Genomic DNA, 26,436 nt, shown 5'->3' with positions numbered 1-26,436 from the left:
AGGGCTGTACATAAATGGAACAGTTGCCTTCCTCAAGGCCCTCTCAGTAATCCCTAAATGTGCCACCTGGCCCCTGAGCCTGCGCGGGGGGCTCTTTGCAGTCACCTGTGACTTTCTGGAAAAGCCCCGTGGTGTTCCTGGTCCCCTGGGCCTTTCAGCCCGCTCCTCATGCGACACAAGCACTCTGTCTTGCTTGGCCTTTGGGGCCTCATGAGCAAGCCAAGTTACGTTCTCTGAGACCGCATCAGGGAGGATGCTTAAAGCCCTGAACCGAGGCCATCCTGGGGGAGGAGAAGTCTTTGTTAGCCCCACCTTGTCCGAGTTCGCCTTTCTTTTTAAAGTCCTGCCCTGAATTGCTCTTACACAAAGTGGTCCCTCTCCAGCAAGTCCTTAAAAGAATGATGCGTGTGGAAAACACAGAGAAAATTACTGCCCTTGGGTGCTGGCTCCCTGGGTCTACCCCACCACACCCTGCGGGTTGCCCCTTGGGCCCCGCCCTCCTGTATGTGGAACCTTCCTGGCTTTCCCTTTACCTTGTTCACTCGTACACTGCCTCACGGTTCTGGGCTCGGCGGCCACCACAGTGAACAACTGTCCTGTCCTCATGGACCTGACACCCCAGGCAGGGAAACAGGCCCAGAGTCTATCAGTGCCCTGCCAGGCAGCTGCCTCTTGGAAGGGCGCATGGCAGGCCGAGAGGGAGAGAGCCACCTCACAGTCTCTCTGGATCTAAACCTACAGTTGCAATGAGGTGCACAGCAGCCAACCCAACTCCCTCCTCCCTGGTGAATAACCTTTCTTCAAACATCCCCGATGAATGTCCTCTTCGTGAGGCCTGGTGGAGATGGGGCCTCAGCAGAAAGGAGCCCTGAGAGGCAGGGGCTGCCCAGGTACCTCCAGTCCTCACCCAGGGCCCAGCACCTGGAGGCTGTCCTCCATCGCCGGGGATGCTGAGCAAGCGAGTAGAAGAATAAGGCCACTGTTGGCTTTAAAGTACTTTTATTACGCTTTTTTTTTTTTTTTTTTTGCTAACTTTCAGATCATAGTTTGAATAAAACAGCAAGGATGTGTGTCCCTAACTCTAACAGAATGTGGCATTCGCTTATTTCAGTATTTTGAATATGACCAAGTTGAAGGCCCTCTGTCCTGTGCACTGTTGGGAGCTCTGCTTGCTCAGCCTGGTCCGGTGCCTGCCTGTGGCTGCTACCCAGGAGTCACCTTTTGGCTTGTGCCTCCCTGGTCTGCCTGAGAAGGTGGGAAGGAGGCTTGACCTTCCTGTGTTTCTGCTGGGCCCATTTCAGAAATGGGCTCTGGGATCAGAGCTGGGCGTGCTGGCATTGGGGAGAGAAGGGCCTGAATTATTGAGTGCAAACTGCATCCAGATGTCCCATCTCTTTCTGTGATTCCATTTTAGCGATGGTCTATTTTTGGCCCTTTTAACGCTACCTTCTCACCCTTTTGGGTTTCAAGTTCTTGTGAGGCATGTTGCCAGCCCGCCTGGTTTGGTATCCCAGCCCTGCCTCTCATTAGCTCCGCAGCCTCCAAAATGCGCTTAGCCTTTCTGTCCTTAGTTTCTGTGATTGTGGTGGGGGTGGCAAGGATAATATTACCTTTTTTGTAGGATTGTTTTGAAAAATAAAATGGGCTGATCGGTATCATGTCCTCTGAAATGTCTCGTTACCTATTGCTATATAACAAACAGCCCCAAAACATAGTGCTTAAGACAGTAATACCATTTATATGGTCTGCAATTTGGAATGGGGTCTTCTCTGCTCCATGCGTTGGCACTGACTGGGATGGAGGATGGGTTGTTGAGATGGATTGTCACCTGACAGACCAGTTGCTAGAGGCTGTGGGCCAGGAGTGCAGCTGGACCGTGGACCACAGAGCTTGATTCTTCCCCACTGGCTTCTCCGACAGCTGCTTGAGCTTCCTCACGACATGGTGGCTGGGTGCCTAGAGCAAGTGTCCCAAGGGGAAAAGGTGGACTCTTTTCTATGACATCGACTTGGAAGTCAAAGGTGATACAATTAATAACTAATCAGAAGAAGTAAAAGAAAATGGGCCTCTCTGGTGGCCTAGGGGTTAAGTCTCAGCACTGTCACTGTGATGGCCTGAGTTTGATTTCTGGCCAGGGAGCTGACTCACATGGCACGGCAGACCTCTCCTGTCTCCCCGCTGCTCCCCTCGGCAGTAGATTTCAGTAGATCCAACCATTCTGCTCCCCACTCTGTCTCTGGTAAATCCTCTCACCTCCCTGCACCTCTGGCCTACACCCCAGTTTTTCTATGCCAAAATAAATAAAAATCTTACAGTAAAGAAATAATTCTTAAAAAAAAAAAAAAAAGATTTGAAGACATTTCAAGGAAGATCCGCAAATGGCAAATAAGTTTGTGGGAAGATACGCAGTTTATTTATTTTTTTTTAATGGGAAACGGTTCTTGTTTAGAATTAGCCAGCTGGACTCAGGTTAGAGGACCTCAAGGTTGTTGGCAGCATCAAAGCATTGTAGTCAGGAGCCAGTCAAACAGGGGACTTTGCTCCGTGGAGTCTGATCAGGGAGCTGACCTTGGCCTTGTCAGCGTCCCAGAGCTTCTCCACAGCCCGTGTGACCCGCTGCTTGTCCTTGACATCCACCGGGAACTCGTGTGTTGCTGCTCTGTCTCCTTCGAGGCTGACTCAGTGGTCGGGGGAGCCTGATGCCGTCATGAGGGTCAAGCTTGTTTCTCCTGGGGGTGCTCTTCCCAGGATATTTGGGGTGCCTCTGGAGCCACAGTGTCTTGGGCTGTTGAAAAGGGGTTGACATGAAGACCTTTTTCTTGTGGCTGTGGATGCCTTCCAGCCCCGCTCTCTTGGCCTTCAAAGCCTTTGCTTTGGTTTCACTTCCAGAGGGGCAGGGGCTTCCTTGTTTGCTTTTGGTGTGTCTTCATGAGACTCCACGCTCAACATTATTAGGCATCAGGAAAATGCAAGTGAAAGCGTTGCCTTGAAAAACAATTCAGTGCCCATCAATGCCTTTGAGAATGGTTATGATTAAAAAGATTGAACTTATGAGTTCTTGGTGAGGATGTGGAGGAACTGGAACCCTCTTATAATACTGGGAACCCTCATATACTACTGGGGGGATGTACTTCACTTTCTGAGGTGTACCAAGTAAGGGTTTGGGTGAGGGCGTGGAATTTCTCTTATTCTCTGTACAACATGGATGAATTTCAGAATCATGCTGCCGAGCGGAAGAGCCAAACCAAAAACACATTCTGCAGTTCTGTTCTATCAAATTCTAGGTGCTGCAGAATCAGCTAATAGTGACAGCGGATCTGTGACTGCCTGGGGATGGATAGGTAGGGGGCTTGCAGGGATGACAGATAAATTTTCTGGATGGTAGTGATGGTTTTACAAATGTGTACATATGTCAGAACATCAGCGCGTGCACTTGCAATGTGTTCAATTTATTGTATGTCAAACATACCTCAATGAATATGTTTGTAAAATTGGGTGGGAAGGAGCTTTGCAGATAGATGAGCCATTTGTCCCGTCTGGCAGTTCAAGGTCAGAAGAACCAGTTGTGACCCACCATCCCTGTGACCCCTGCTGGTTCCCCCCCTTTTCCTGTTCAATCGTGAGCTTTACACATTTGCTTCCTGCCAACTCTTTGATTCCAAACATTTGATTCTTTATCCTCCTTTAGAGTGTGGATTACAGGGAACCCAGCTCTCTTCCTAGATTCACTTCTTAAATTAACAAGTTGAGAGTCATTTCTTGGGCCATCGCTGCTCAGAAGAGACAGCCGAGTGTGTGACAAGCCCAACTCAGGCTTAAGTAGGAAAGGCTCTCCGCTAGCGTTGGAAACGCTAAGGGTGATTTCCTGCTCAGCTCTCAGGGCTGCGGCAGTGTGTTCCCTGTTACTGGTTTGTTCTCCACTGGCTTCCTTGTCAGGCAGGCTTTCCCTCCTGGAGCCAGCAGCAACAGGGAGCGAGCCCCCCCCCCCCCCCCGCTAACTAGCCCAGGGACGCTCCATCTCGGGTAGAACCACTCACCCACTTTTGCTGATCTGGGGCCATCGCCCTTGTCCGAACTGGTCCTGTCCAGGAGAGGTCGGGGGCTCTTATAGCGTCTGGGTCGCCTCCCTGGACAGCTGGGGTGGAATCAGCAGAGCCAAGGACTATGGATGGAGAGGAAGGACAGGTTGTTGCCCAGGGCAACAAACCGGGGTGGCGACCATGGGAGAAAAGGCTTGAGCGCCAGCAGAGAAGAGCAATGCTGGTTCCTGCACCACGGGCCCACCCAGCTGTTCCTGGTTTTTAACTGAGGGAACATTAACATGCTTGCAAAAGTCAGAAGTGTACAAAAAGATCATTCCCTCTGGCCGTCTCCAAACCCCTTGCAGGCAACCAATTTCACTGAGTTTTATTATCCTTCCTATTTCTTCTTGTAAAGATAAGCAGGTGTCTGTGTTTCCTTGCTCCTTCCCCATTGCACCCAAGAGATGGCATAGCTTTGTGTGCTCTTTGATTTGCTTGTTTTCACTTAACAAGATGAGGAAAACTGTTGCTAACTAGCCAGGCCAGCGCCTGCTGCGCTCAGGCCTGAGTGTGGCTGCGCAGGTGGTGAACGCGACCTATGAGCAGAGCGGGCACGGCAACGGTGTCTTTATCCTCTTAAGTCTGGTGGTGGGTGACCCTCTCCTCTTTCAATGCAGACGGAGGCAGCTATGCCATCCACGATGCCCAGGCTCCCAGCCCAAGCTCCGGGGACGAGGGCTTCCCCTCGAGCCCCACCGGACACAACTGGGAGATGAATTACCAAGAGGCAGCTGTCTACCTCCAGGTGAGTGTCTCCCCTTCAGGACCCCACTGCTCCTGGCACCGTGGGTGGAGGGGGTGGCGGGGGCTTTGCTTCCTGTCCCTGCTCTTTGTCCCTGGGCTGGAAAGCCAGCCTGGCGGTGCCTCCATGGCGGGATTGTGTGGGCTGGTCTCCGGCGCCCGCTTTGTGGCTCTGCCTGCCCCCAGGATTCCTGTCTGGCCCCCTGGCCTGTCCTGCCCTTCTCCCTCTTCTCGGGGGCACACTGGGAGCCAGCAATCGGGAGGGACTTGAGAGGGGGTGGTGGGTATTGGGGGTGGGCCCAGTGGTGGTCACCCCCTTCCTGTTGAGCTGGCTGCCACTGACTTCACCTTTGCTCTCTCACGTTTTCATTTTCTATGTAAGTAAAAGTAATATTACACGCGCATTACAGCAAGCTGAGGTACAACGGAGATGTGGGAAAAATCTGAGACACTCGCCATCCACATTGTGTTAAGAATGACACATGGGTCCCGGGGTGCCCGCCGCTGCACGGTCTGCCTTTCCCCGTGCTGTGTCAGTCACCGCGGCGTTTTTCTTAGGCTGTTAGAACTCTTACAAGAGCTTCAGTGACTTTATCATCATACCTGGCAAATGTAGCCTCGTTTACCCAACTATGCTGTGAAGGTGGAGCGTTCTCCCTCCACATGTTCCCTTTATCCTGCACTGTGTGTTTCCCCTGGTACAAAGTGTAATCCCAGGGCGGTCTGGAGCTGCCTCCAGAGCAGTAGTCTGGCTGTGGGGAGCCTGTGCTGGTGTGTCAATGTGTGCATGCCGGTGTGTCGGCGTGTGTGTGCCGGTGTATCAGCATGTTGTGCCGGTGTGTCGGCGTGTGTGTGCCGGTGTGTCAGCATGTGTGTGCTGGTGTTTTGGAGCGCGTGTGCTGGTGTATAGGCGCATGTGTGCCGGTGTGTCACCACGTGTGTGCTGGTGTGTCGGCATATGTGTGCTGGTATGCTCCGGTGTCCAGCCCCTCGCTGCTGTGAGGTGTCTGACGCCCTCCCTTTCCTCCTCCCAAATCTCACCTGTGGATTCACTCACCCCAGAGCCTCTGAGACAGCTCTGACGTAGGGTGGGCTTCACCCGGGAAGAGGAGAGCAGAGACCCGAGGTCACCCACTCCTGGCTGCCTCCTTATTCTTCCTCATCGGCTTCATGCTCTCGCCGGGCCCCGAGGCTGGAGCACCTCTGGGGTTCACATGGGTGGCAGGGGTGATACTTCGCTATGCCCTGTAGGGGGGGCAGCTCCTCCTCTGTCTCCTCAGGGGCGATTCCAAGCCCTGGTGTTCATCTCTGGGCCCCGCGTGGGTGGCTTCCTCTAGCCAGACCTTCATCCCTGGCAGTTTGCTCTAAGGAACTACCCAGGAACTACATTTTGCAGTCTTCCAGCCCAGGAGTTTCCCAGGCCGCCGTGTGTGCTCCCGGCCCTGGTGGCACGGAGCCCGGGACTGGGCTCACCCGCACCCCTCCTCTGGGCCGCTGAGACGTGTCTCCATGACAGAGTGGTACGGGGGGTTGTAGCACTGTCCCTACTGGGAAGCTCTGAAGCAAGGGGGTGCACCCGGGTACTGGCCAAGCGAGGACATGCTCGTGGGGGCTGCCAGCTGGGGCAGCGAAGCCTTGGAGCTGCTGAGGTGGGTGACCCTTCCCCTCTGCTGTGTTTTCTCAGGAAGGCGAGAATAACGACAAGTTTATCACCCACCCCAAGAATGCCAGAGCACTGGCGGCCTACCTCTTCGCACACAACCACCTCTTCTACCTGATGGAGCTGTCGACGGCCCTGCTCCTGCTGCTGCTCTCCCTGTGCGAGGCCCCCGCCGTGCCTGCGCTGCGGCTTGGCATTTACGTGAGTGCTCTGGCAGGAACATTTTGGAAGGGCAGACATAGCGAAGAGATTTAAAACAAGGCAGCCCTGGGAAGTGCTAGAGGTGGCAGGGAGTGGGCCTAGCTCGCCCTCTTGCCTGGGGTCCTGCTGGAGCCCTGACTTCAGCCGGTCTCGCTAGTTCTGCTCACAAGAAAACTCCAGGGTAAGCCGCCCTCTGAGTGCCTGACTCTGGCCCAGGGCCTGTGCCCTGGCTGCAGGTGGGTCGGGCACCTGGCTGGCTTGCAGTTGCACCGCTGGCTCCCACCTTGGGGTGGCAGCAGCTGTGGGGGAGGGGGGCAGGAAGGCAGGCAGTGTTGCCATGGCCACACCATCTGGTTGCAGGTCCACGCAACCCTGGAGCTGTTTGCCCTCATGGTGGTCGTGTTTGAACTCTGCATGAAGTTGCGGTGGCTGGGCCTCCACACCTTCATCCGGCACAAGCGGACCATGGTCAAGGTGACGTGTCCATCTCCGTATAGTGTCATCTCCCGTGTTGCCTTCAAGCCCGTACCTTCGGGGTACTTCCCAGGCTTGTGAGCGTGGCCCGTCCCCCCCAACGCTGTTGCACTGTGTCACGTGCTACACACGCCCCACGTGATTCAGAGCTTAGGGCGGGCATGGTCACCCTGAGAGAGGCATCTGATGGGCGCTGCTGTACACTCAGCTGGAAGAGAATGGGAACTAGGTCCTGGCAGCTGGGGTTCACACCCCGGGCTGTCCGGCCTCCAGGCCCATGCTGACCCGCAACCTGTGTCAGAGAGGCACTTTGCAGTGTAAAGTGTGCACCTGTATCGGGAGATGTACCCCAGAATCGGAGGGCACAACGGGCACAGTCCTCAGGGACCCCGCACTCCGAGTGAGGGGCTCCCGGGGCTCTCCTCTTGGGCTCATTGTCCTGGGGCCACATGTTTGTGCCAGCAGCTGCAGCCCCTCTGGGGGCTGCTTGATGTTGGAGATAGGAGAGGGCCGGCGAGAAGAGAAGGGCCAGAATGGGCAGTATCTAGCCGGCCCTTGCTTCGAGGTACTGAGGAGGGGCTGGGTGGGGGCTGACAGTGCCTGTGCCTGCCCCCCCCAGACCTCCGTGCTGGCGGTGCAGTTCGTTGAGGCCATCGTGGTGCTGGTACGGCAGACGTCCCATGTGCGGGTGACCCGGGCGCTGCGCTGCATCTTCCTGGTGGACTGTCGGTACTGCGGCGGCGTGCGGCGGTAAGGCCTGGGCAGGAGCCTCTCAGACAGTTGCTGCCGTGGCCTGGTTGCCCCCCTGGGCCGGTGGAGCAGGACCCAGTGAGTCAAGGACCTATCAGACCCTACACACTGGGAGGTTCTCAGCACACTCTCCGCCCTCTGCTGGCGGCCCCCCGGAGAGGGAGGTGTGCTGCACCCAAGGCGCGGGTTCCAGGGTCTCACCTGCAGCCTGCTGGGGCCGGCTTCGCTCTCTGATGCTGGTGTCTGCCTAAACACTGTGGCAGCTGCAGTGCCTTGGCCATGTCTGCGTGGCCCCAGCAGGCTCTCTTGATGCCACTGAGCCTGGGGGATGAACCTAAACCTTCGGCCTAGAGTTAAACTTACCTTGAAGACCCCATCTGGAAAATCTCCAGACTGGGGGGATGTTGGTGAGGGTGGACTAGGGGTCGGTTGTTGGCCCTACCCTCAAAGCTGGACACTGTCCTGGGATGAGGAGGCCCTGAAATGCCCCTGCTTCCCACACCTGCTGTGGGAACCATGGCCACGGCCATGCGCTTGGTGCCCTGCTGCTCCCCTACTTCTTTGGGCTCTGCTAGCACTGGAGGGGCTGTGCTGACCCACCCAGCTCGCCTTCACCCTCAGCGCAGTCTTCCAGGCAGACGGGAAGCCTGGCACAGGGGTGTTCAGTGTTTATGGGCTGGAGACCCCCACCACTATACCCCGTGGGGACCTCAGGCAGCGTGTCCTGGGGCCCCAACGCCTCACCCGCCTGCTGTCTTCCTCCCCAGCAACCTGCGGCAGATCTTCCAGTCCCTGCCGCCCTTCATGGACATCCTGCTGCTGCTGCTCTTCTTCATGATCATCTTCGCCATCCTCGGTGAGCCCCCCCAACCCGGGCCAAGGCCGTGTCTAGGTGCACATGTGCGGGTGTCGGAAGATGGACCTGGGCCGGTTTAGAAAGGTTTTGAAAGTGGTGTCAACCCCACCATAGGAAACGAGGTATTAGAAATAAAATGGAAGCTGCCTCTGTATCATTTCAGGCTCTCAGTCCCCCCATCCTCCACGGCCCCCTGTCCTCGTCTGATCGTTGCCATGTCTGTCTTTCTGATTTTAATTTATAGTCACGTTTCCTTCAGCAACAAATAGATGGCGTTGCTTCACACATCAGAAAGGTTTCTGTAAATGGTCACGTAGTAACTGCATCCCCTGCTGAGCAGCTCAACATTATGGTTTTAAAGCTTGTTCCCCTTGATACACGCAGATGCAGGCCACCAGCTCCCCCATCTTCCCACCCACCGCCTCAAGCTGATAGAATTTCCATGTGCTCCACGGGGGCCGACATCTCCTAAGGGTGGAGTTTCTCCCTTTTCCCATTCAAATCACAAGGACTCAGGGAACAGTCCATTCTGAGAAAGGGGACACTGAGTGGTATTTCTCCCCCTGGGCTGCAGGGAGCAGGGGATCAACGGGGTCCCTTTGAAATTGCTACTTGTCTATCATGTTCTCAGAACCAAAGATTGCAAACCAACAGTCTGGTTTTCAAACACAGCCTACAAATCGATTTAATTTGGCTTGAAAATGTTGAGTGAGTGTTTTAAAATTAGACACTTAACATAAAAATGCAGCTATCCAGCCTTGTTTAATAACAGACTTGAAGGTACTTGGGTCACTTTCTCAAATGACAGCATTTATCCGATGCCTACTAACATTTGCTCCCTTTATACAGAGCAGGTGTTCTCCAGAGTGCCACAGTCCCCACCACTCCCTATTGTCTCTCGGTACACTGTACTCATGTACATTTATTTGTCTAATCCTTTTGAGGGTGCTAGCAATCGATTTATTGTCCCCACCCTCAATGCTGGACACAGTGTGCTAGGATGAGATGACCCTGAAATGCCCCTGCAGCCCCCATCTGCTGTGGAAGCTGTGCCCACGGCCATGCGCTTGGCCTCCTGCTGCTCTTGCCTGGGGTTTGGGACCTCTGCTCTAATCCTCTTTCCATTCTGTTTTTCTGCCACCTTCCAGGTTTCTACTTATTTTCCCCTAATCCTTCAGACCCCGTAAGTAATCAACGTTGTCAGTTTCCTCCTTTATGTGAGGGCTTTCTCCTCAGGCCGGGGAACTGGACTGACCCTCCCTAGCCAGATTAGGCAAGGACACCCTGCCTGGCCTCTCGTCATGGCTTATGGCTCCTAAAAGTTCTGGACACCTAGACTTGAGCACTGAGGGAGTCTCTGTCCTGTCCTTAAGAGAGCCATTTCCAGAATCAGATTTGGAAAATAGGAACATTTGAGTGGAGAAGAGTGAAGCTGGTTGTTTAAACCCGATTCTCTGGGAGAACAGGACAACGTTGGCTGTTTCTGCTAGAAGCATCAAATTCAGGAAGGTGGAGCCCTGGACTCCACTTCTGCTTGTTTCTCTGCCATCCCTGGGGTTCCTTGGGAGGAGTTGGTGGGGTTCCTTGGGAGGCACTGGAGGGGTTCCATGGACAAGATGGTGGGTGGGAGGGGGAAGACTGGTGTGTGCCTCGCGGGCGCCAAGGCCCTCTTCCTCTTCCTCCCGCTCCCAGTACTTCAGCACCCTGGAGAACAGCATCATCAGTTTGTTTGTCCTCTTGACCACAGCCAAGTAAGTCTGGGCTCTGCTTTGGCTTCTGCCCTCTGCTAGTGTCCAGGGCCTCCTCTTTCCAGCCGAGAATGTTCCACATCTTTGTACAGGCAGGTGCTGGGGCCCTGCAAGGATGGGAGTGGTCTGGTGCTCTCAAAGCCGTGCCCTGAGAGTGGTGGGGGGGTGGGGGGGGCCAGGAAGGCAGGAGGTGTCCTTCAAAGAGATGGGGACAGGCAGACGGGGGCCCTAGAGTAACCCTCCGCAAATGCAGTTTTCCAGATGTGATGATGCCCTCCTATTCCCGGAACCCCTGGTCCTGTGTCTTCTTCATCGTGTACCTCTCCATTGAGCTGTACTTCATCATGAACCTGGTGAGTGGCCTTGCCTCGGGCTCTGGGGTGCAGAGTTGGGGGTCCCTGGTGTGGCATGGCAGGGAACTCCTCAACTGGTTCTCAGCCAAGCAGCCTCCTGGTTGGCGACACTGCCACTGCTGCTGCTGCCACCGTAGAAGCCAAGGCCTCGCTGCCACCTTTTCACTCCCCTGGCAGACACAGCAGCTATAGAGACTGGCCCTCGCTCCATCTCAGCTGGGCCTGGGCAGAGTGCTCTGTGCCTGAGGACGACCCCCATGAACACAAAAGCCCTGGGAGTCCAGAGATGAGTCTTAGTTTATAGATGAGGACACAGGGTCAGGCTGCCTGAGCGGCTACTCGGCTGCACAGCCTGGGCAGTCAATGAACCCGTCTGATTCCAGGGCCCTGCTCTGGTCACCTCCATCCTGCAGCACCCATGGCCTAGGAATGGCCTGTGTGTTTCCACCCCATTTGTCACGCCCACCGGAAAATCCAGCACAGAACCTATTCCTCTAGGAGACATGGCTCTCCATGCACCCGGAGACTGCGGAGGTGTTTGGGGGCAGGCTGGCCCCCAGGAACTTTCCTGATATCAGCAGGTCGCCCCTGGGGCCCCCCACATCAGCATCATCAGGGAGAGGCCCCCAGCAGGTCTTATTTGTATGCTCCCGTGAGCTTTCTCATACTGGTCGCCATGTCAGGCCTGGTACAGGCCTGTAAAATCTAAAAAAGTTGAAGTCTTAAATGCTAAAAGGGGAAAACAATTTTAAAGAATCTTTTTAAACTTTCTCAAAGCCAAAAGGAAGTACGTTGGCTCTCTCCTGTTCATATAAGAGCTCCTGCATGACTGCTGTTAGTTTAGAAACATAAATACCTACGATATGTAATTGACTTGCTTTAATTTGTGAGATATTTGCAGCTGTGGAATCTGGAATGGGGCTTGGCAAGGGACAGCCTGGGGCCCAAGCCCGACCCACTGTGCCTGTCTTTTATATAAAGTTTATTGGCACACGGCCACATCCAGCTGTTTATGCCTCATCCGTGGCTGATTTCCTGCCACAATTGCAGGGCTGGGTAGTTGCGACAGATACCATCTGGCCTTCAGAACCTAAAATATTTGCTCTCTGGCTCTTTAAGGAAAAGTTTGCTGACCCTGGGCCAACAGGGAAAAAAGAAAGGGTGGGGGACCGATGTGACAGGGTGGAAAGGACAAAAGAGTCTTCCTTCAGATATTCATAAAAGAAAGTGTTTCCAGAAAGGATTCTTTTGCCCTCTGCTTCCACCCTCTCAGTGCCCTCCGAGAGCACAGACTGTGTCCTGCAGGCTGGCTTTGGTGAGAGGTGGTTCCAGAATGTTGTGTCTGGTGCAGGCCGCCTCATTGCCCTGACTGTGGGGGCCGTGCCTGCTGCTGGCTCTCCAGGAGGGCGTGGGCAGAGGATGCAGCCCCAGTGTGGCTCCCTCTTGCTCTGAGGATGGACGCACAGACTCCGCGGCCCACTTGGGGAGCTGACTGGGCCTGAACCCGGCATTCCTCCCACCACTTCCTTCTTCTATGAAGCTGCCTGGCCAGGGGTGCGCAGTGGGTGGGAGCAGAGGGAGCTGGAAAGTGTAGACGCAGTGTCTCCTGTATCTGAAGCCAGGAAATGTATGCATGGCCACGAGCGCCCTTCCTCTCTGAGACTTGGAGACAAGCTCCCCACACCAGGAGGGCAGCCAGATGGTCTGTCCCAGCCCCCAAACCTCGGGGACACCCTGCCTGCAGGGGGCCAGTCTGTGCTTTCCCCTCACAGCTTCTGGCCGTGGTGTTCGACACCTTCAACGACGTCGAGAAACGCAAGTTCAAGTCTCTGCTGCTGCACAAGCGAACCGCCATCCAGCACGCCTACCGGCTGCTCGCCGGCCCCCGGGTAAGGAGCAGCGGCTGCGCGGGGGTAGGGCTGGGCCTGCTCTCCCTCCTCTGCCCTGAGCAGGCATGTGCTGGGCACCTGGCAGCCCATTGAACTGGGCATCAGAGTGGCCACCCCCAGGGAGGCGCTGCCAGGCTGGGCTGGGCTGCACCCCCATTGCTGCCCTCCTCTCCCCGCAGGAGCCCGGCGGCATCTCCTACAGGCGGTTTGAGGGCCTAATGCGCTTCTATAAGCCCCGGATGAGCGCAGGGGAGCGCTACCTTACCTTCAAGGCCCTGAATCAGAGCAACTCACCTCTGCTCAGGTAAGAGCAGGCCCCAAGGTTGGCTAGTGTGGCCGGAGATGGTCGGGCAGAGGGACTTGTTAGAGACTTTAGTTTTCTTCACAGAGACGAAAGTCCAACCCAAACTCAGTACAAGTCAACTTAAGAAAAGAGCATATTGGCTCATGAATGGACCGGCCCAGCACTCCCGCCCCCAACCAAGCGCAAGGCCAGGTTCTCCCACAGGAGCAGATGCATAGAGGGGACACCCCCACACCCCCCAGTACGCACCGGGGACCCCCACAGCAGTGTCGGTCTTCTGAATGGCTCATAACCAAAACCCTTCTCTTCGATTTGGAAAGCAGCAGCCGCTGGGGACAGGAGAGAGCCCGGGCTCCGTCCCGATGGTCCCGTTAAGTCTCTGTGAACGAGGCTCCATTTCTGTTGGTCTGTGGGTGATCAGAACCGGGGGGCTGCCTCTCCAGGGAGGTTGGGGTTGTCAGGGCACAGTCGGCTGATGCAACGTCTGTGGTACCTGGAGGGAGGAAGCGATTGATGACCCACAGGTGCCCTGCTGCGCTGGGGTCCCCTTAGAGGGTGCACAGGCAGGCACGTGAGCGCTGATACTTGGTGCCAGCGTGCTCACTGCTCTGCTTTGCATGTTGCTCGTGACAGCCTGAAGGACTTTTATGACATCTACGAAGTCGCAGCCTTGAAATGGAAGGTGGGTACTCTTGAGAGATGGGAGGGGTGGGCAGCCCCAGTCCCACAGGGTTTTGGAGGGCGGCATCTAGCCCTCCCTGCTGGGATTGCTCAGCCCTAGGCTAGGCACCCTGTACCTCAGGGCTCACTCCCTACCCCAGGGCCTCTGGCCTTGCATTTGCCTGCACATTCACCACATGGTGTCCTGGTTGAGAGCGCCAAACCTGTCACGTCCCGTTTTCACCTGTGGTGTCAGGCCAGTGACCGAGCCTCCCAGTGCTCGTCACACCGGGAACGCCACAGCGACCAGCCCCACCACAGTCGCTTTCAGGGTCATGTACAGGCAGAGCCATGCATGGCACATTCCGTGCTCAGTGAACACTGCTGGCGCCGCTGCTCCTAGAGTGAGTGTTTCCATTGTTCCCCACGTTAGCCGGGGGATCGGGAGCAGGGAAGGTGCACTGGCATCCCAGCCCCGAGGGCTGGGTGCTGGTCTGGTCCTAATGCCCTCTTTCACATGGCCCTGCCCTGGCCAGGCAAAGAAAAACAGAGAGCACTGGTTTGATGAGCTTCCCAGGACAGCGTTCCTCATCTTCAAAGGTAAGGCCCTCTGGTGGGCGCCTGGTGCTGGGCACACACAGAGGTTCTGGAGACCACAGATGAGCATTCAAATAGCATGCTCATGTGTGTGTGTGTAGAAAAGAAAAGTGTGGGCCTCCCTGGTGATGCAAGGGGTTAAGTCTCAGCACTATGAAGCTATCAGCAGCCACTGCATCATGACTTCGATCTTTGGCCAGGGAGCTACCCACATGGTGCAGCAGACCTCTCATGATTCTCCCGCTGCTCCCCTCAGCAGTGTATTTCAGTAGATCCGTCTGTTCTGCTCCCCGCTCCGACTGGTGAATCTTCTCACTCCCTTCCCCACACTTCTGGCCTGCATCCCAGCTCTTGTATGCATAAATAAATACACATTTTAAAAAAAAGAAAGAAACAGTGTGATTACCCTAGCGGGGAAATAAGTGTTGGACTAGGAAGGAAGCTTAAAAACCAAAGCAAAGATGCTTGTAGAATGAATATTCATTCTTTGAAGAAAATTTACAAAGCCCAACAATTAGAAGAAAACAAAAAATCATTACACAGAGATAACCACTGTCACTCTGCTGTGTTATTTTTCTGGGCATCTTTGAAACAGGATGACATCATACCCTCTGCCTTTTTATCTGATAATGGATTTTGGTTTCCCTCCTGATGGCATTGATGGCCTGATCTATGGGTCATGCTGGCGTGGTATAAAATTCAGATTTTAAATCGGGATGCCTGTATTTATTTATTTATTTACTTTACCAAATAGTTGCCTCTTCACTTAAGGCTGGTTTTGAAGCTCCACCTGGGAGCATGGGTAGCTCAGCACCATCATGGGAAGCTTCAGGTCAGGCTTCAGAGAAGGGTGAAGATGCTATGGTCACTCTGATTTCTCCCCGGCGAGGCCTCTGGGCACTCGACCTTAAAGGAGTGTCCACTCCACGGGCGACATCGTTCAAGTGGATGAGTAACGGCGCTTTCGCTTCCAGCAGCCGCCAGCTGACCTTGGCTCGGCTCCGTCCTGCCTCGGGTGCTGGGACCCCTCAAACCCCTCGTCGGCACTGTCCTGTACCGGGGCATCCCTCTGAGGTTGGGGGTCCCTTTTTATCTCCGGGCAGCAGCACCCTGGTTGCTGGCCCGGTGCAGTGCCAGGTAGGGGAAGGGCCGTGGCCTCTGAAGATGTCAGCACGAACCTTTCTTCTCTTCCAATAGGAATTAATATCCTCGTGAAGTCCAAGGCCTTCCAGTATTTCATGTGTGAGTATGAGAACTCAGCTCTGGCCCTTTCCTCCTACACCTCTCACTGTTCCAGAAGGCGGAGGCTCAAGAGCTGAGTCCCGGGGTCCCGCTGAGCCCGTGTAGAACAGAGAGCGCAGCGCGGCCCACGCGCCGTCGCCCGGTGGCACTGGTGCCCGCCACCTCCCGCCCGGGCTCACCGTCCCCTCCCCAGACCAGAGTTTCAGAAGCAAAATCCAGAACCATGGAGTGGTTGGTTGATAACGTCGCTTAAGTCTATTTTATTCGGTAGATTCCTCCTCGTCCCTTCCCCTCTTTCTCGAGGGGAGGAGCAGATGGCTTGCCCTTGAGTCTTGTTTCTTTCATTTCCCAGGAGGAGTAGTCACATCTAGAGTGGTGGCTGTTTTCATTTAAACTGACTTAAAAAAAAGGTTTCAGCCCCCCCCCCCCACCCCGGTAGCCACCTTCCGCGCTCAGCAGCCGCCTGGGCTAATGACTCCGGAAGGGGCGGCGTGGAGGAGCCCCGTCCACACAGTGGCATCTCTTGGGCAGTTGAGCTGATGCAGGGCTGGGCGGGGTCCAGTCCATCCACAGTGCTGTGGTTCCAGCGGGCGGGGAGCGCTGCTTAGAGACCCGGGTCGGACATGCCTGTGGGCTCCTTATTTGAAGTTGGCTGTTGTTTTTAGGCCTTTCCTCCGCCGGAGGTGGAATGTTCTTTTTTACGATAAACTATCGTGAGTCTATCCCGCGCTTTCTCACTCAAGCTCAGGACCACAGGGTTTTCCCTAACACCATCACTCTCACTTATCCAGAGTCCCCGCCTTAAAATCCTGATTTTCAAGTGTCCCAATACTTGAATTTTGGATTTTGTTCCTCTTTTACACCAACCTGAGCTAATCGGTGGAACTTACTGGAACTTCACTGTTATCTGAACAGTTTTTAGCAGCCCCTAGCTGTGTTCTCTGCAAAGCCGCTGGTGGCTGTAGCTCGTGGGACAGGCACTAGGTGGGGAGAAGCGTCTGGCCTGTGGGGGTGGGCAGCCCCGCTCCGCTGCATGCACCCCCCGCCCCCCACCCCTGGAACCGCCCCTGCCCGCACTCCCGCATCCCTCATGGGCCTGTCTTTCACAGACTTGGTGGTGGCCATCAACGGTGTCTGGGTCCTGGTGGAGACATTCATGCTGAAAGGTGAGCCCCGCCTGGGGGTCCGGCCGCCCCGTGTGCACTCCGCCCACCTCTTGAGCGGCTGCCTCTCCTCCCCGTGTAGGTGGGAACTTCTTCTCCAAGCACGTGCCCTGGAGTAACCTCGTCTTTCTCACGAGTAAGTTGCCACCACGGCTTTGCCGAGCTCGGGGCTCTTCTCTCTGGCTCTCGCGATGGAGCAGAAGCTGAGTCTGCCCCCCTTTCCCTGATTAAACTCTCTCAGGACGCCCGCTGCCGTCAGGGTCCAGTCTCCGCCTTTCCAGTCATAGGTGGTCCTTGCATGCCCGTGCCCGCCCCTGACCAGCGCCCTCCCCTCTCACCTCTGGGCCTTCGCGGGTGGTTTCTGTGCCCAGTGCCCTCGTCCCTTGCAGCCCCTGCCTCAGCTCCGCTGCCCAAGAGGCCTCAGTGTGCTGACGGGGGCTCCTCCAGAGCCCGCTCTCAAGTGCGGAGCTGGGGGTGACGCAGGGAGGACACTGAGCCAGGGCTGGGGTGGGGGGTGCTGCTCACTGCCGCCCTCCTCTTGCAGTCTACGGGGTGGAGCTGTTCCTGAAAGTGGCCGGCCTGGGTCCCGTGGAGTACCTGTCCTCCGGATGGAACCTGTAAGTGCAGAGCGGGTTCCTAGCCCTGTCTGAGAGCACATGCCCTGTGCCTGCGTTGCAGGAAGAAGGTTCAAGGCCTATGGCGGGGCCAAGGCCTCGGTCCCCATCGCAGGTCTGCCTGCCCTGGCTTTACCTCACTCCCAGGCCACCCACACTGTCCCTCTGGACATGAAACCAGGCAGAGAATAAACAAGTTAACATTCACAGAGCAGCGGCTGGGCAGAACAGGCAGCCCCGTACTTGCTGTTTTGGGGTTGCGATGTGTGTGGTAGAGGAGGGGTCCCTCTGTCTAAGCAGAGCTGCCCCATCTCCCTGCAGCCCTGCCCCTTCCTTAGTAACTTCATTCTGGTTGCCGGCCCTGGTTAGTCCATCGCAGAAAGGACCCTCAGGAGGGGATTTCCGAGCTTTTCTGCCCCATGGGTCAGAGCCCATGACCTCTGAGCTGTAGCGGGGGCCTGGCCCATCAACCTCAGGAACCCGACATGACAGGAATCCTCTCCCAGGCTGGCTGCAACGGGCACCATGGCGCTGTCTCTCTGGCCTGGCTGGTGGTGGGCCCTTGAGTGGCAGCCGGGACAGCAAGGCCACGAATGGGACCAGCCAGGAGGGTGGCCGGGTGTGCTGAATGAATGGCCGGCCCGTCCCTCTGCCACCAGGTTCGACTTCTCGGTCACGGCGTTCGCCTTCCTGGGACTGCTCGCTCTGGCCTTCAACATGGAGCCCTTCTACTTCATAGTGGTCCTGCGCCCCCTCCAGCTGCTGAGGTGAGTTGGACAGGCCGGGATGGGGAGGGGAGGCGGGCAGCGGGGAGGGCCTAGAAGGCCTTGGGGTGGGCTGGGAAGTGCCCAGCTGGAGCAAGGAGACTCACAAGCCTGGGGTCAGAGCCTGTCACTGTTTCCACCCTGCGGGCCCCTCACATCACCAGACCCTGGTCACCCTGACTGTGGACACGGCTCAGTTGAACTCGGCCCACGGTGGGGGCAGCTGCAGCCACAGACACATAGGCTCACAGTCATAAACCAGAGAGCCGCATCCTCTGAGGGCCAGGAGGGGCATTTCTGGGGACCGCTGCCAGAAATCCACAGGGCCCTGTGCAGATGGAGGTTGCTGTGTCTTCAGCAGCCGGGTTTTCCTCCTGAGGAGAGGTGGAGGTAGGAAGGCCGTGCAGACATGTCTCTCTGGAGAGCCTGCTGCCATGTGCCCCTGGAGGCGAGGTTGGGCCTGCCAGGCAAGGGTCTGGTCCCCTGACCCCTGCCTGCTGCTCCTGCTCCTCGTGGGCCTTCGCGTCTGTCCCCTCCCCGCGGGGGTGCCCCAGTGTCTTGAGCAAGGCCTTGCCACGATTCTCCGGCTGGCTTTGTAACCCGTGGAGAATAGACTGTCCTCACCTGAGTGAGGACTGAGAAGACACGTGCGGCCACCTGGCCCCATGTCCCAGGGCGAGTACCTGGGCGAGTGCCGGGCTGACTTGGGGGATGGAAGCAGGCCTAGGTGAATGAGCTGCGGGCCCTCAGCCCTTCTCGCTCACGGGGCTGTGGCCAGCCACACAGCAGCCACGGGTGATCTGGAGCCGACCCGGCCTTCTTCCTGTGCTCAGGTTGTTCAAACTGAAAACCCGTTACCGCAACGTGCTGGACACCATGTTTGAGCTGCTGCCCCGTATGGCCAGGTAAGGCCCTGCCTCTTGGCCCCCAGGGCCAGGCACTGCGGGGCTTGTGCCCCAGGAGGGTGGGGGCGCTGCTGGGGGCGGGGAGAGGAGGATTCCCGGAAGGGACTGCCCCGCAGGGTCGGCGGGGCTTCAAGGAGACCGGACTCTTGAGCACAGAGGTCTCCTCCAGCACTTGCTCCTCTGACCTGCCTGAGACACTGAGTAGGGAGGGCAGGGAGCTGTCAACTCACTTCTCACCTGTGTCTACATTCACAGGTAAGGGGTCACCTGTGAGTCTACCTTCACAGGTAAGGGGTGAATCTCAGGTAAAGGGGCATCTGTTAATAGAGTCCTGATCGAGCCATTTCTGACCCCAGACCTGAATCAGAGGCCCCTTCCCTGCAGGCACTTTCCAGTTGGTGCACCTGGCTAGGGGCATGCCTGTCCACAGTGAGCACAGAGGGTCCAGCAGGCCGGGGCTGCGCAGGAGCCGGTCCCTGCCTGGCCCTCAGTCACCCTGTCCCTTTTGACCCTCCTCCCCAGCCTGGGCCTGACCCTGCTCATCTTTTACTACTCCTTCGCCATCGTGGGCATGGAATGCTTCTGTGGGATCCTCTACCCCAACTGCTGCAAGTGAGTGTGCTCAGCCCACTGCCCGCAGCAGCTCATGTTCCGGAGGGCCTGAGCGCGCCCGGTACACACGCCTCTAGCCCTGGAAACCCCTGCCTGGCTGCAGGGAGGGGCCTGACGCAGGGGTAGTCTCTGAAGTGAGGACGCGAGCCCCCTGCATGGGCTGGGACTGCACTCCCATTGGGCCTTGATCTGCTCGCCCTTTGAGCTGAGGCCGGAGGCCCAAGTCCCAGCATCTGGGACCTGACGCATCAACAGGGTCCGCCTCTTAGGATAAGACAGACGCTAGGACGGCCCAGGGTGGGCTGGATTGCTGGGAGCACAGCCTCCTGACGGCTCCCTCTCTCCTCCTCCCTTCTTCCTGGGCCACCGCTGTGGAGGGCTCTGCCGTCACTTCACCCTGCAGTGTTCTCCCGCAAACCGGCCCTTGAGGCCTCAGCAACATTTGGAGTGTTGAGCTCAGCCTGGAACCAGACCCCAGAGGGGTGGGTCACATTTGAGGGTGCATCAGAATCACCAGGGGAACTGCTCAAAAGCACAAACTCCAGACCCCACCTCGTGTGTCTGAGACAGGCAAGAGCCTTCCTGACACGCTCCCTGGCGGCCCAGGAGCAGCCACAGAGACACTGGCATGGATTTTAAGAAATCAGCCATAAAGGGTTGGAAAGAGCAGCGAATAAGACCTGAGAGCAGGGTCAGCCGTTAGAACCCTCCCCAGGTGCTGCGGAGAGCCACGCCCCCTCCCTGGGGTGCTACCTCAGCCCTGGCCTCCAGGGCGAACGCCGGGGAGCCCTTGCCTTCTGTTCCCCTCCTCCCTAGCAGTGTCTCCCTTGGGTGCCTGAGGGGGGGCCTAGTTGGAGCAGAGAAATGCCGAGAGAGGTCAGCAAGGGGGGACAAGCTGGGGATTCCGACCAGCACCGGGCAGGGACCGGGCGGTGGCAGGGCAGAGCTTTGTGGGACATCCCTTGGTTTGCTTAACCCTCTTCCCTGCTGCGTACCCCCCCCCACCCCCGCCAGCTCGAGCACAGTAGCAGATTCCTACCGCTGGCTCAATCACACCGTGGGCAACAGGACCGTGGTGGAGGAAGGCTACTACTATCTCAATAATTTTGACAACATCCTGAACAGCTTTGGTGAGTGACATCATGGGCAGGCGCCCCGGGCCGGCTGCCTTTGTCGCGCAGGTCCCAGGTGTGGTGGGCGCAGCTGTGCGAGGCCTCCCCGTCCCAAGCCCCCGGCCACTCTTGGGGCCCTCTGGTCAGGATGGAGTGTGTGGTTTGTCTGCCTGAGAGGTGCAGTGTAGCCCAGATCCCAGGGTTCTCTCAGGACCCAGGTTTTAGTCCAATTGCTGCTATGTTTTCAGTATCAGGAGCAGAAGAGCTTGGTGCCTGTCGGGGGGCGGGGGGTACAGCCTGTACTATAGAAACAACTCCAGCCAAGGCGGGGTCAGCCGCTCAGCCTGCCCCAGTGCCTTTGCACGGCCCCAGCTCAGGTCCGTACAACTCTGCTCCTAACTCCCATGGAGGGGTGGAGGAGAAGGGCTGTGGCTCTACCAGACGCAGCTTCTCCAAGAGGAAGGGGGAGCCCCTCGTGGCATCCCAGATCCTCACCAAGTACCCCGTCCAGCCCTGCCCGGCACAGGTTATCGTGGCCAAGGGTCTGCCCTTTTGGTCACAGTGGCAGCAGGCCCTGTAAGCTGGGCATGCGGCAAGGGCCGTGGCTGATCTCTTGAGCTGATCTCTCGAAGCTGGCAGATGAGGGTGCCATCATTTAGGGGTGTGATACCCAGGATGGGGGAGAGAGGCCCCTTGAAACTGACTTGGGAAAGTGGGTCTGCCTGAGATGGTTCTCTTCTTCCTGTTGGCAGTGACCTTGTTCGAGCTCACAGTTGTCAACAACTGGTACATCATCATGGTAAGGACCTGCTCGGCTCCTGGGTGTCTTCCCACTATCCCGGGCAGCTCCAGGCCTCCCCTCCCCCAGTGTGGTACACTGCCCTTCCCATGCCCTGCGGGCTGTAGGTCTTGGGTCACAGGTTGGGGCTCCGCAGCGAGGTCACAGCGTGGACCTGACCCAGGAGCTTTGGGCCTGAGGATCCACCCCAGCCCTCTCCAAGTCTGCTGGACTTGGCTTTTGTCCCTGCACACGCCCTGGCAGCCAGAGATGCCGGTCGGCCTCTGGCCGCCACTCACCGCTAAGCGAGTGACTTCAGTCAGGAGCCTGGCCAGGGTTGCTGGTTTGGGGTATTTCCTATTCTCCAACCGCTTCCAAGTGCTGTGCCTCCTGGGGACACAGACCTGGGAGTGTCCAGGGCTTGTGCACCTGGAGGAATTTCTAGACCCAGGGGAGCAGGCCACCCTCCGCGTCTCCCTCAACCCATCGGAAAGGGCCAGGGCACAGGAGCCGCTGAGCAGATAGCAACCAGCCCCCCAGGCCTCCCTCACTGGCCCTTTCCCTGCCTCCAGGAAGGCGTCACCTCTCAGACCTCCCACTGGAGTCGCCTCTACTTCATGACCTTCTACATCGTGACCATGGTAGGCACCGGGAGCCCCGTCCTCCATGGTCCCCAGCTCCTGCTCACCGGGTGGTGGCTCAGGGGCCCGGGATCCAGGCTCGGAGGTGGGGCCACGGCCGCACCCTGCTCACTTTCGGTCTCTCTCCCTGCCGCCCCGTGCCCGCAGGTGGTGATGACCATCATCGTGGCCTTCATCCTCGAGGCCTTCGTCTTCCGCATGAACTTCAGCCGCAAGAACCAGGACTCGGAAGGTGAGCAGGGAGCTGGGGCGCACGCCGGGCGGCGGGCTGGCAGCTCAGCTGCTCTCTCTGCCTTCCTAGACCTCTCATTTGCACTGATTTCAAATGTCTAACGACAGAAAAACACCCGTGACATGTCACAGTTTAAGAAAGATCATGCGGTGGAGATGCTAATGTGAACACAGCGGCCTGTGCCCCAGAACCCCCCTCCCCACACCCCGGCCGCCTCTGCGGTTTCTGTCTCCACGTCTCTGAGTAACACGCTCACCTTGGTGTTCAAGGTGTGAGGGCTGTCAACCGCGTTGCCGAGCGGCCCTTCCCTGGGCCTTCATTCTTTCCAGATTCTTCATCAAAACTGTCCTGTACTTATTGCTGGTTTCCAAATCTCTATGGTATTAGGCTGCCTGAATGTTTTGGGGGACCCCCTCCAACCCTCGCTGTCCCCTGCAAGGGGCTGCCTGCCCGGCTCTCTGGGCCAGGGGGGCCCTGCGGTGGGAGGGCAGGGCCTGTGGGGCTGGCCCAGGTGTGTGCCCGCAGGGGCAGCAGGAGAGTGGCTGACCCCCACCCAGCCAGAGGGGGACCCCAGGCTCCTTCCCACGCTGCCCTCCCTCCTGCAGTTGACGGAGGCATCACCCTTGAGAAGGAGATCTCCAAAGACGAGCTGCTCGCCATCCTCAAGCCGTACCGGGAGGTGCGGGGAGCCGCCTCCGACGTCTCCCAGCTGCTCAAGATCCTGTCCCAGATGGAGAGATACGAGGTGAGGGGCAGCAGCCCGACCACGGGAGGGGGGCTGTAGCTGCCCGTCACCCCGCCCCTCAGCTCCTGGTGACACCTTTGGGTGGCACGGTGACGAAAGCCAGAGGAGCGGGTGAGGGCTCGGCCTGGCCCTGCAGCCTCTGCTGTTCTTCAGCAAAACACCGTGGTGTTCCTGGGGCGGAGATCAAGGACCAAAAGTGACCTGAGCCTGAAGATGTACCAGGAGGAGATTCAGGTGGGAGCGCCCAGGCCACCCTGCCCAGCCCCTGCCTGAGAGGCCCCCAGTGCTGGATGGGGCGCCCCCCGGCCCGAGTAAGGGTGGGAGGATTGCTGGGGAGATTTGAGACCACTCATTGGGCCCACTTGCAGCAGTGTCCCGGACTTGGGTTTGGGGGGGCCCTGGGGGGATGGGGGGCTCACCTTGAACCCAGACCCCGTTCCCCTGGTAGGCAGCACTCCTGTCTGGTCTCTGCCGCTGTGCTCTCTGCGGAGCCTTGTCTCCATTTCCTGCTCTGAGCCAGCTGTGCACGTCGCGTGCGTGGCAAGAGTCGGCCGGGCAGGGCCAGGGCAGGCACGCTGGGCTGGCGAGGACTCGCTCCTCAAAGAGCAGGCCTGTTTCAAGGTCCCTCCCACGCTCCCCAGTGGGCCTGCCACCCCGCTGTGCCCAGGTCTCTTAGGGTTTTTGACTATTTGCTTTTTCCATTCTAATTTAAGAGAAAGGAGAAGTCCCCCCCTCCCCCCTTTCTTTTCCCCACACAAAATCTCCCGGCCTTTCCTCATTAGCAGGTAAGGAAAAGATCTTGCAAAGCAACATGCGGGTTGGCCACCCTGCCTTGGGGCTTCCCTTCCTCGGGGGCCCGGGGCTTGGGGAGGGTCTCCTGTGCCAGCGCTGTGCCCGTGCTGTTCTCTGTGGAAAGAGGGGTCACCAGACCATGCCCAAAGGCACCCTGGGGGACTGGCATTCTCTGGAAACACGAGCCCTGGCCAGGGTTCCGGGGCAGATACAGTGGGAGAGACATGGGGCTAATAACCTCAGGACTGGGGGTTGCTGCCAGGCCTCCATGTCCCCCCGTAACAGGGGGCACACCTAGGGCATCTCGGTGCTTTTCCAACCTCTAAAGCTCTGCGACTCTGACTCTTTCAAAGCATAGGGGGTATTTCTAATCCCCTAGCCCCTTGGGGAACCCCGTCCTGCAGGTGTCACAGAAACGGTCCAGGCAGGTGGGCCATTTGATTTTTGCCAAAATGACTTCACAGCCCTAGTGGGGGCAGCAGAAGCACCGTGGACATCAGAGGGGCAGATGACTGCACCCCCTTTATATGAGTAGGGTGAGCACCCCATCTGCTCTCTGCTCTGAGTTCCTATTTTCTCAGCTGTAAAGAGGGCAGAGTCTACATTTAGGGTTTTTGACTGTTATCCCTGAGAAAGGATAACGTGGAGGGGACCGAGGGGTCCTCTTGGCAACTAAGGAATATTATGACTACCTGGGTCGCATTGAAGAATTTCTGAGCACACTTTCCAAGGAGGTTCACAGACCTCTGATTAAGAGGGCGAGATTTCACCATCAGTTTTCCAATTAGGGCCATGTTCAGAATTCCTAGCAGGCCTGGGGGTGCAGGGACTATTCGGTCCCAGTGGAGGGGGGGCTGCCAGCCCGGCTCTGTCCCAACACCTCCCCACTGCTGCCGGCCTCGGCTGGGAGGTCACAGACGCCCAGCCCGGGTGACCCGGGGACCTGGTCAGGCCGGGGCAGTGCAGGGCTGGCTGGGGGGATGCATGGCGGGATGCATGGCCCCCTCAGCACCCTGTCGGCTCTCTGCTGTAGGAGTGGTACGAGGAGCACGCCCGGAAGCAGGAGGAACAGCGACAGCTCAGCGGCAGTGGCTTCCCCGCCGCCAGGCAGCCCGCAGGCGGCCGCCAGCGCTCGCAGACCATCACCTAAGCCCCGCTGGAGAAAGCCATCTCTTCTATGCAATAACACGATAGTATTATTTTACTACGACGTATCGAGACCGTGTGTGTGCAGGTGTACACACACGTCCCTATATATGCACATATTTATATAGAGGAAGAGGGAATGACGGACAAGATGGCCTCAGTCTGTAACCCCCTGCCCGGTGTTCCCGAACCCCCGAAGTCAGTTGGTTTGCAGGGGCCCAGAGGGCTCCTGGGAGCCCTTGGTGGCATGGAAAGCTCCAGAAGGGCCCTTCCCCAGACCACTTGTGTAGGTCCTGCCAGCGCCGCAGGGCTTGCCTTCAAAGTGGGCCAGTCCCCCTCCCCCCGGCCGCTCCAGGCCGGCTTCCTGATGCCCCTTCTAGACCCACGTCCCAGCTGACAGCCTCCTCATTGCCCCCCAGACCCCCACATCATGGGGCCTCTGTGTCTTGCTTTAGGGACAGAACCACTTAGGAAGGAAAGGCCCCACATCTTTGGGGTATTTGCATCTCTATGATCATGTCACAGAATGTCCCCCACTTCGGGGGGACCCGTGCCTCGGGCTCAGGGGGGGAATAATCCAGGGGTGTGGTTCTACAGCGAGGTCAGTTCCCAGCCGGTTCTGGGCCGCAGAGACTGCCCGGGGCACAGGCCCTGGCCCTGTACACTTCTCATTTTTGGTTTTCGCTCTTGTTGCTAAAAAATCCTAAGATGGCCTGTGGCCTCTAGGCCCTGCGGAGGAGGAAAGCAGGCAAGAGCTGCCATTCTGGACTGATTCCTGGGAGGGGGCTTTCTCCCCAGAGTCCCCTTTCCTTGCGGTTTTCCTGTGGAGCAGGAGGGCCTTGGCTAAGTCGGGTTCTGCTCAAGAGCCCGGGCCCTGCACAGGCAGAAAAGATGAGAATGGAGCAGAGGGCATGTGCCCCTGAGGGCGTCCACAGCAGCCCCAGGCTGAGCCAGCCTGGCTGCCTGGCCCGGCACCCTTCACCTTGGCCATCGCCCTCCATGAAGTGGGCTTAGCAGAGGCAGGAGTGGGGCTCCTGCTCACCCCAAAGTCCTCGCTAGCGGGAGTGGTTGGTGCAGAAGTATGTTCTGGGGGGCCCTCAGTTAAGCGCATCTGAGGTCAGTGGGGTCGGGGCAGCGCTTGGGTCTCCAGCAGGCCATCAGGATGCCAGGCCCAGGGGGCGGTGGAGGCCGCAGCGGCAGGGTCAGAGCTGAGGTTGCTGGTTGCTGGGGTCGGCTCTCCAGGGCCGCAGACCTAGCACCGTGCAGGAGGCAGAGGTGGTGGAACGGCAGGGGATGCTGCCCCACTGGGCAGCCTGGTCCCACCCCAGCTCTCCAACTACCTCCCATGACAGGAAGGCGAGCGGGCAGAGGCCCC

General features: G+C 57.7%; 1 protein-coding gene across 2 annotated transcripts in view; it reads left to right on the top strand.

The window, feature by feature from the left end:
- Window positions 1-25,114, top strand: part of TPCN1 (two pore segment channel 1) — a 43,562-nt gene extending 18,448 nt beyond the window's left edge. For both annotated transcript variants that reach the window (XM_037511115.2, XM_037511114.2), the window contains exons 3-28: window positions 4,700-4,827; window positions 6,508-6,684; window positions 7,045-7,158; window positions 7,778-7,908; window positions 8,676-8,764; window positions 9,913-9,947; window positions 10,457-10,515; window positions 10,766-10,865; window positions 12,638-12,754; window positions 12,934-13,058; window positions 13,692-13,740; window positions 14,255-14,318; window positions 15,513-15,557; window positions 16,667-16,723; window positions 16,803-16,856; window positions 17,265-17,337; window positions 17,994-18,101; window positions 18,932-19,003; window positions 19,526-19,615; window positions 20,630-20,745; window positions 21,480-21,526; window positions 22,078-22,146; window positions 22,294-22,378; window positions 22,984-23,123; window positions 23,277-23,357; window positions 24,949-25,114. In XM_037511115.2, the coding sequence (XP_037367012.1) occupies window positions 4,700-4,827; window positions 6,508-6,684; window positions 7,045-7,158; window positions 7,778-7,908; window positions 8,676-8,764; window positions 9,913-9,947; window positions 10,457-10,515; window positions 10,766-10,865; window positions 12,638-12,754; window positions 12,934-13,058; window positions 13,692-13,740; window positions 14,255-14,318; window positions 15,513-15,557; window positions 16,667-16,723; window positions 16,803-16,856; window positions 17,265-17,337; window positions 17,994-18,101; window positions 18,932-19,003; window positions 19,526-19,615; window positions 20,630-20,745; window positions 21,480-21,526; window positions 22,078-22,146; window positions 22,294-22,378; window positions 22,984-23,123; window positions 23,277-23,357; window positions 24,949-25,065 (2,342 nt within the window). In that variant the 3' untranslated portion in view covers window positions 25,066-25,114. The remainder of the gene's footprint in view (window positions 1-4,699; window positions 4,828-6,507; window positions 6,685-7,044; window positions 7,159-7,777; window positions 7,909-8,675; window positions 8,765-9,912; window positions 9,948-10,456; window positions 10,516-10,765; window positions 10,866-12,637; window positions 12,755-12,933; window positions 13,059-13,691; window positions 13,741-14,254; window positions 14,319-15,512; window positions 15,558-16,666; window positions 16,724-16,802; window positions 16,857-17,264; window positions 17,338-17,993; window positions 18,102-18,931; window positions 19,004-19,525; window positions 19,616-20,629; window positions 20,746-21,479; window positions 21,527-22,077; window positions 22,147-22,293; window positions 22,379-22,983; window positions 23,124-23,276; window positions 23,358-24,948) is intronic.
- The last annotated feature ends 1,322 nt before the right edge of the window (window positions 25,115-26,436 follow it).

This window comes from Talpa occidentalis, unplaced genomic scaffold (genome assembly GCF_014898055.3).
Source record: "Talpa occidentalis isolate TD23 unplaced genomic scaffold, MPIMG_talOcc4v2.1 talOcc4.14, whole genome shotgun sequence".
In the NCBI taxonomy this organism is placed as follows: domain Eukaryota; kingdom Metazoa; phylum Chordata; class Mammalia; order Eulipotyphla; family Talpidae; genus Talpa; species Talpa occidentalis.
Note: the sequence above shows the minus strand (reverse complement) of the source record. Positions and strands in the feature narration are given on the sequence as shown.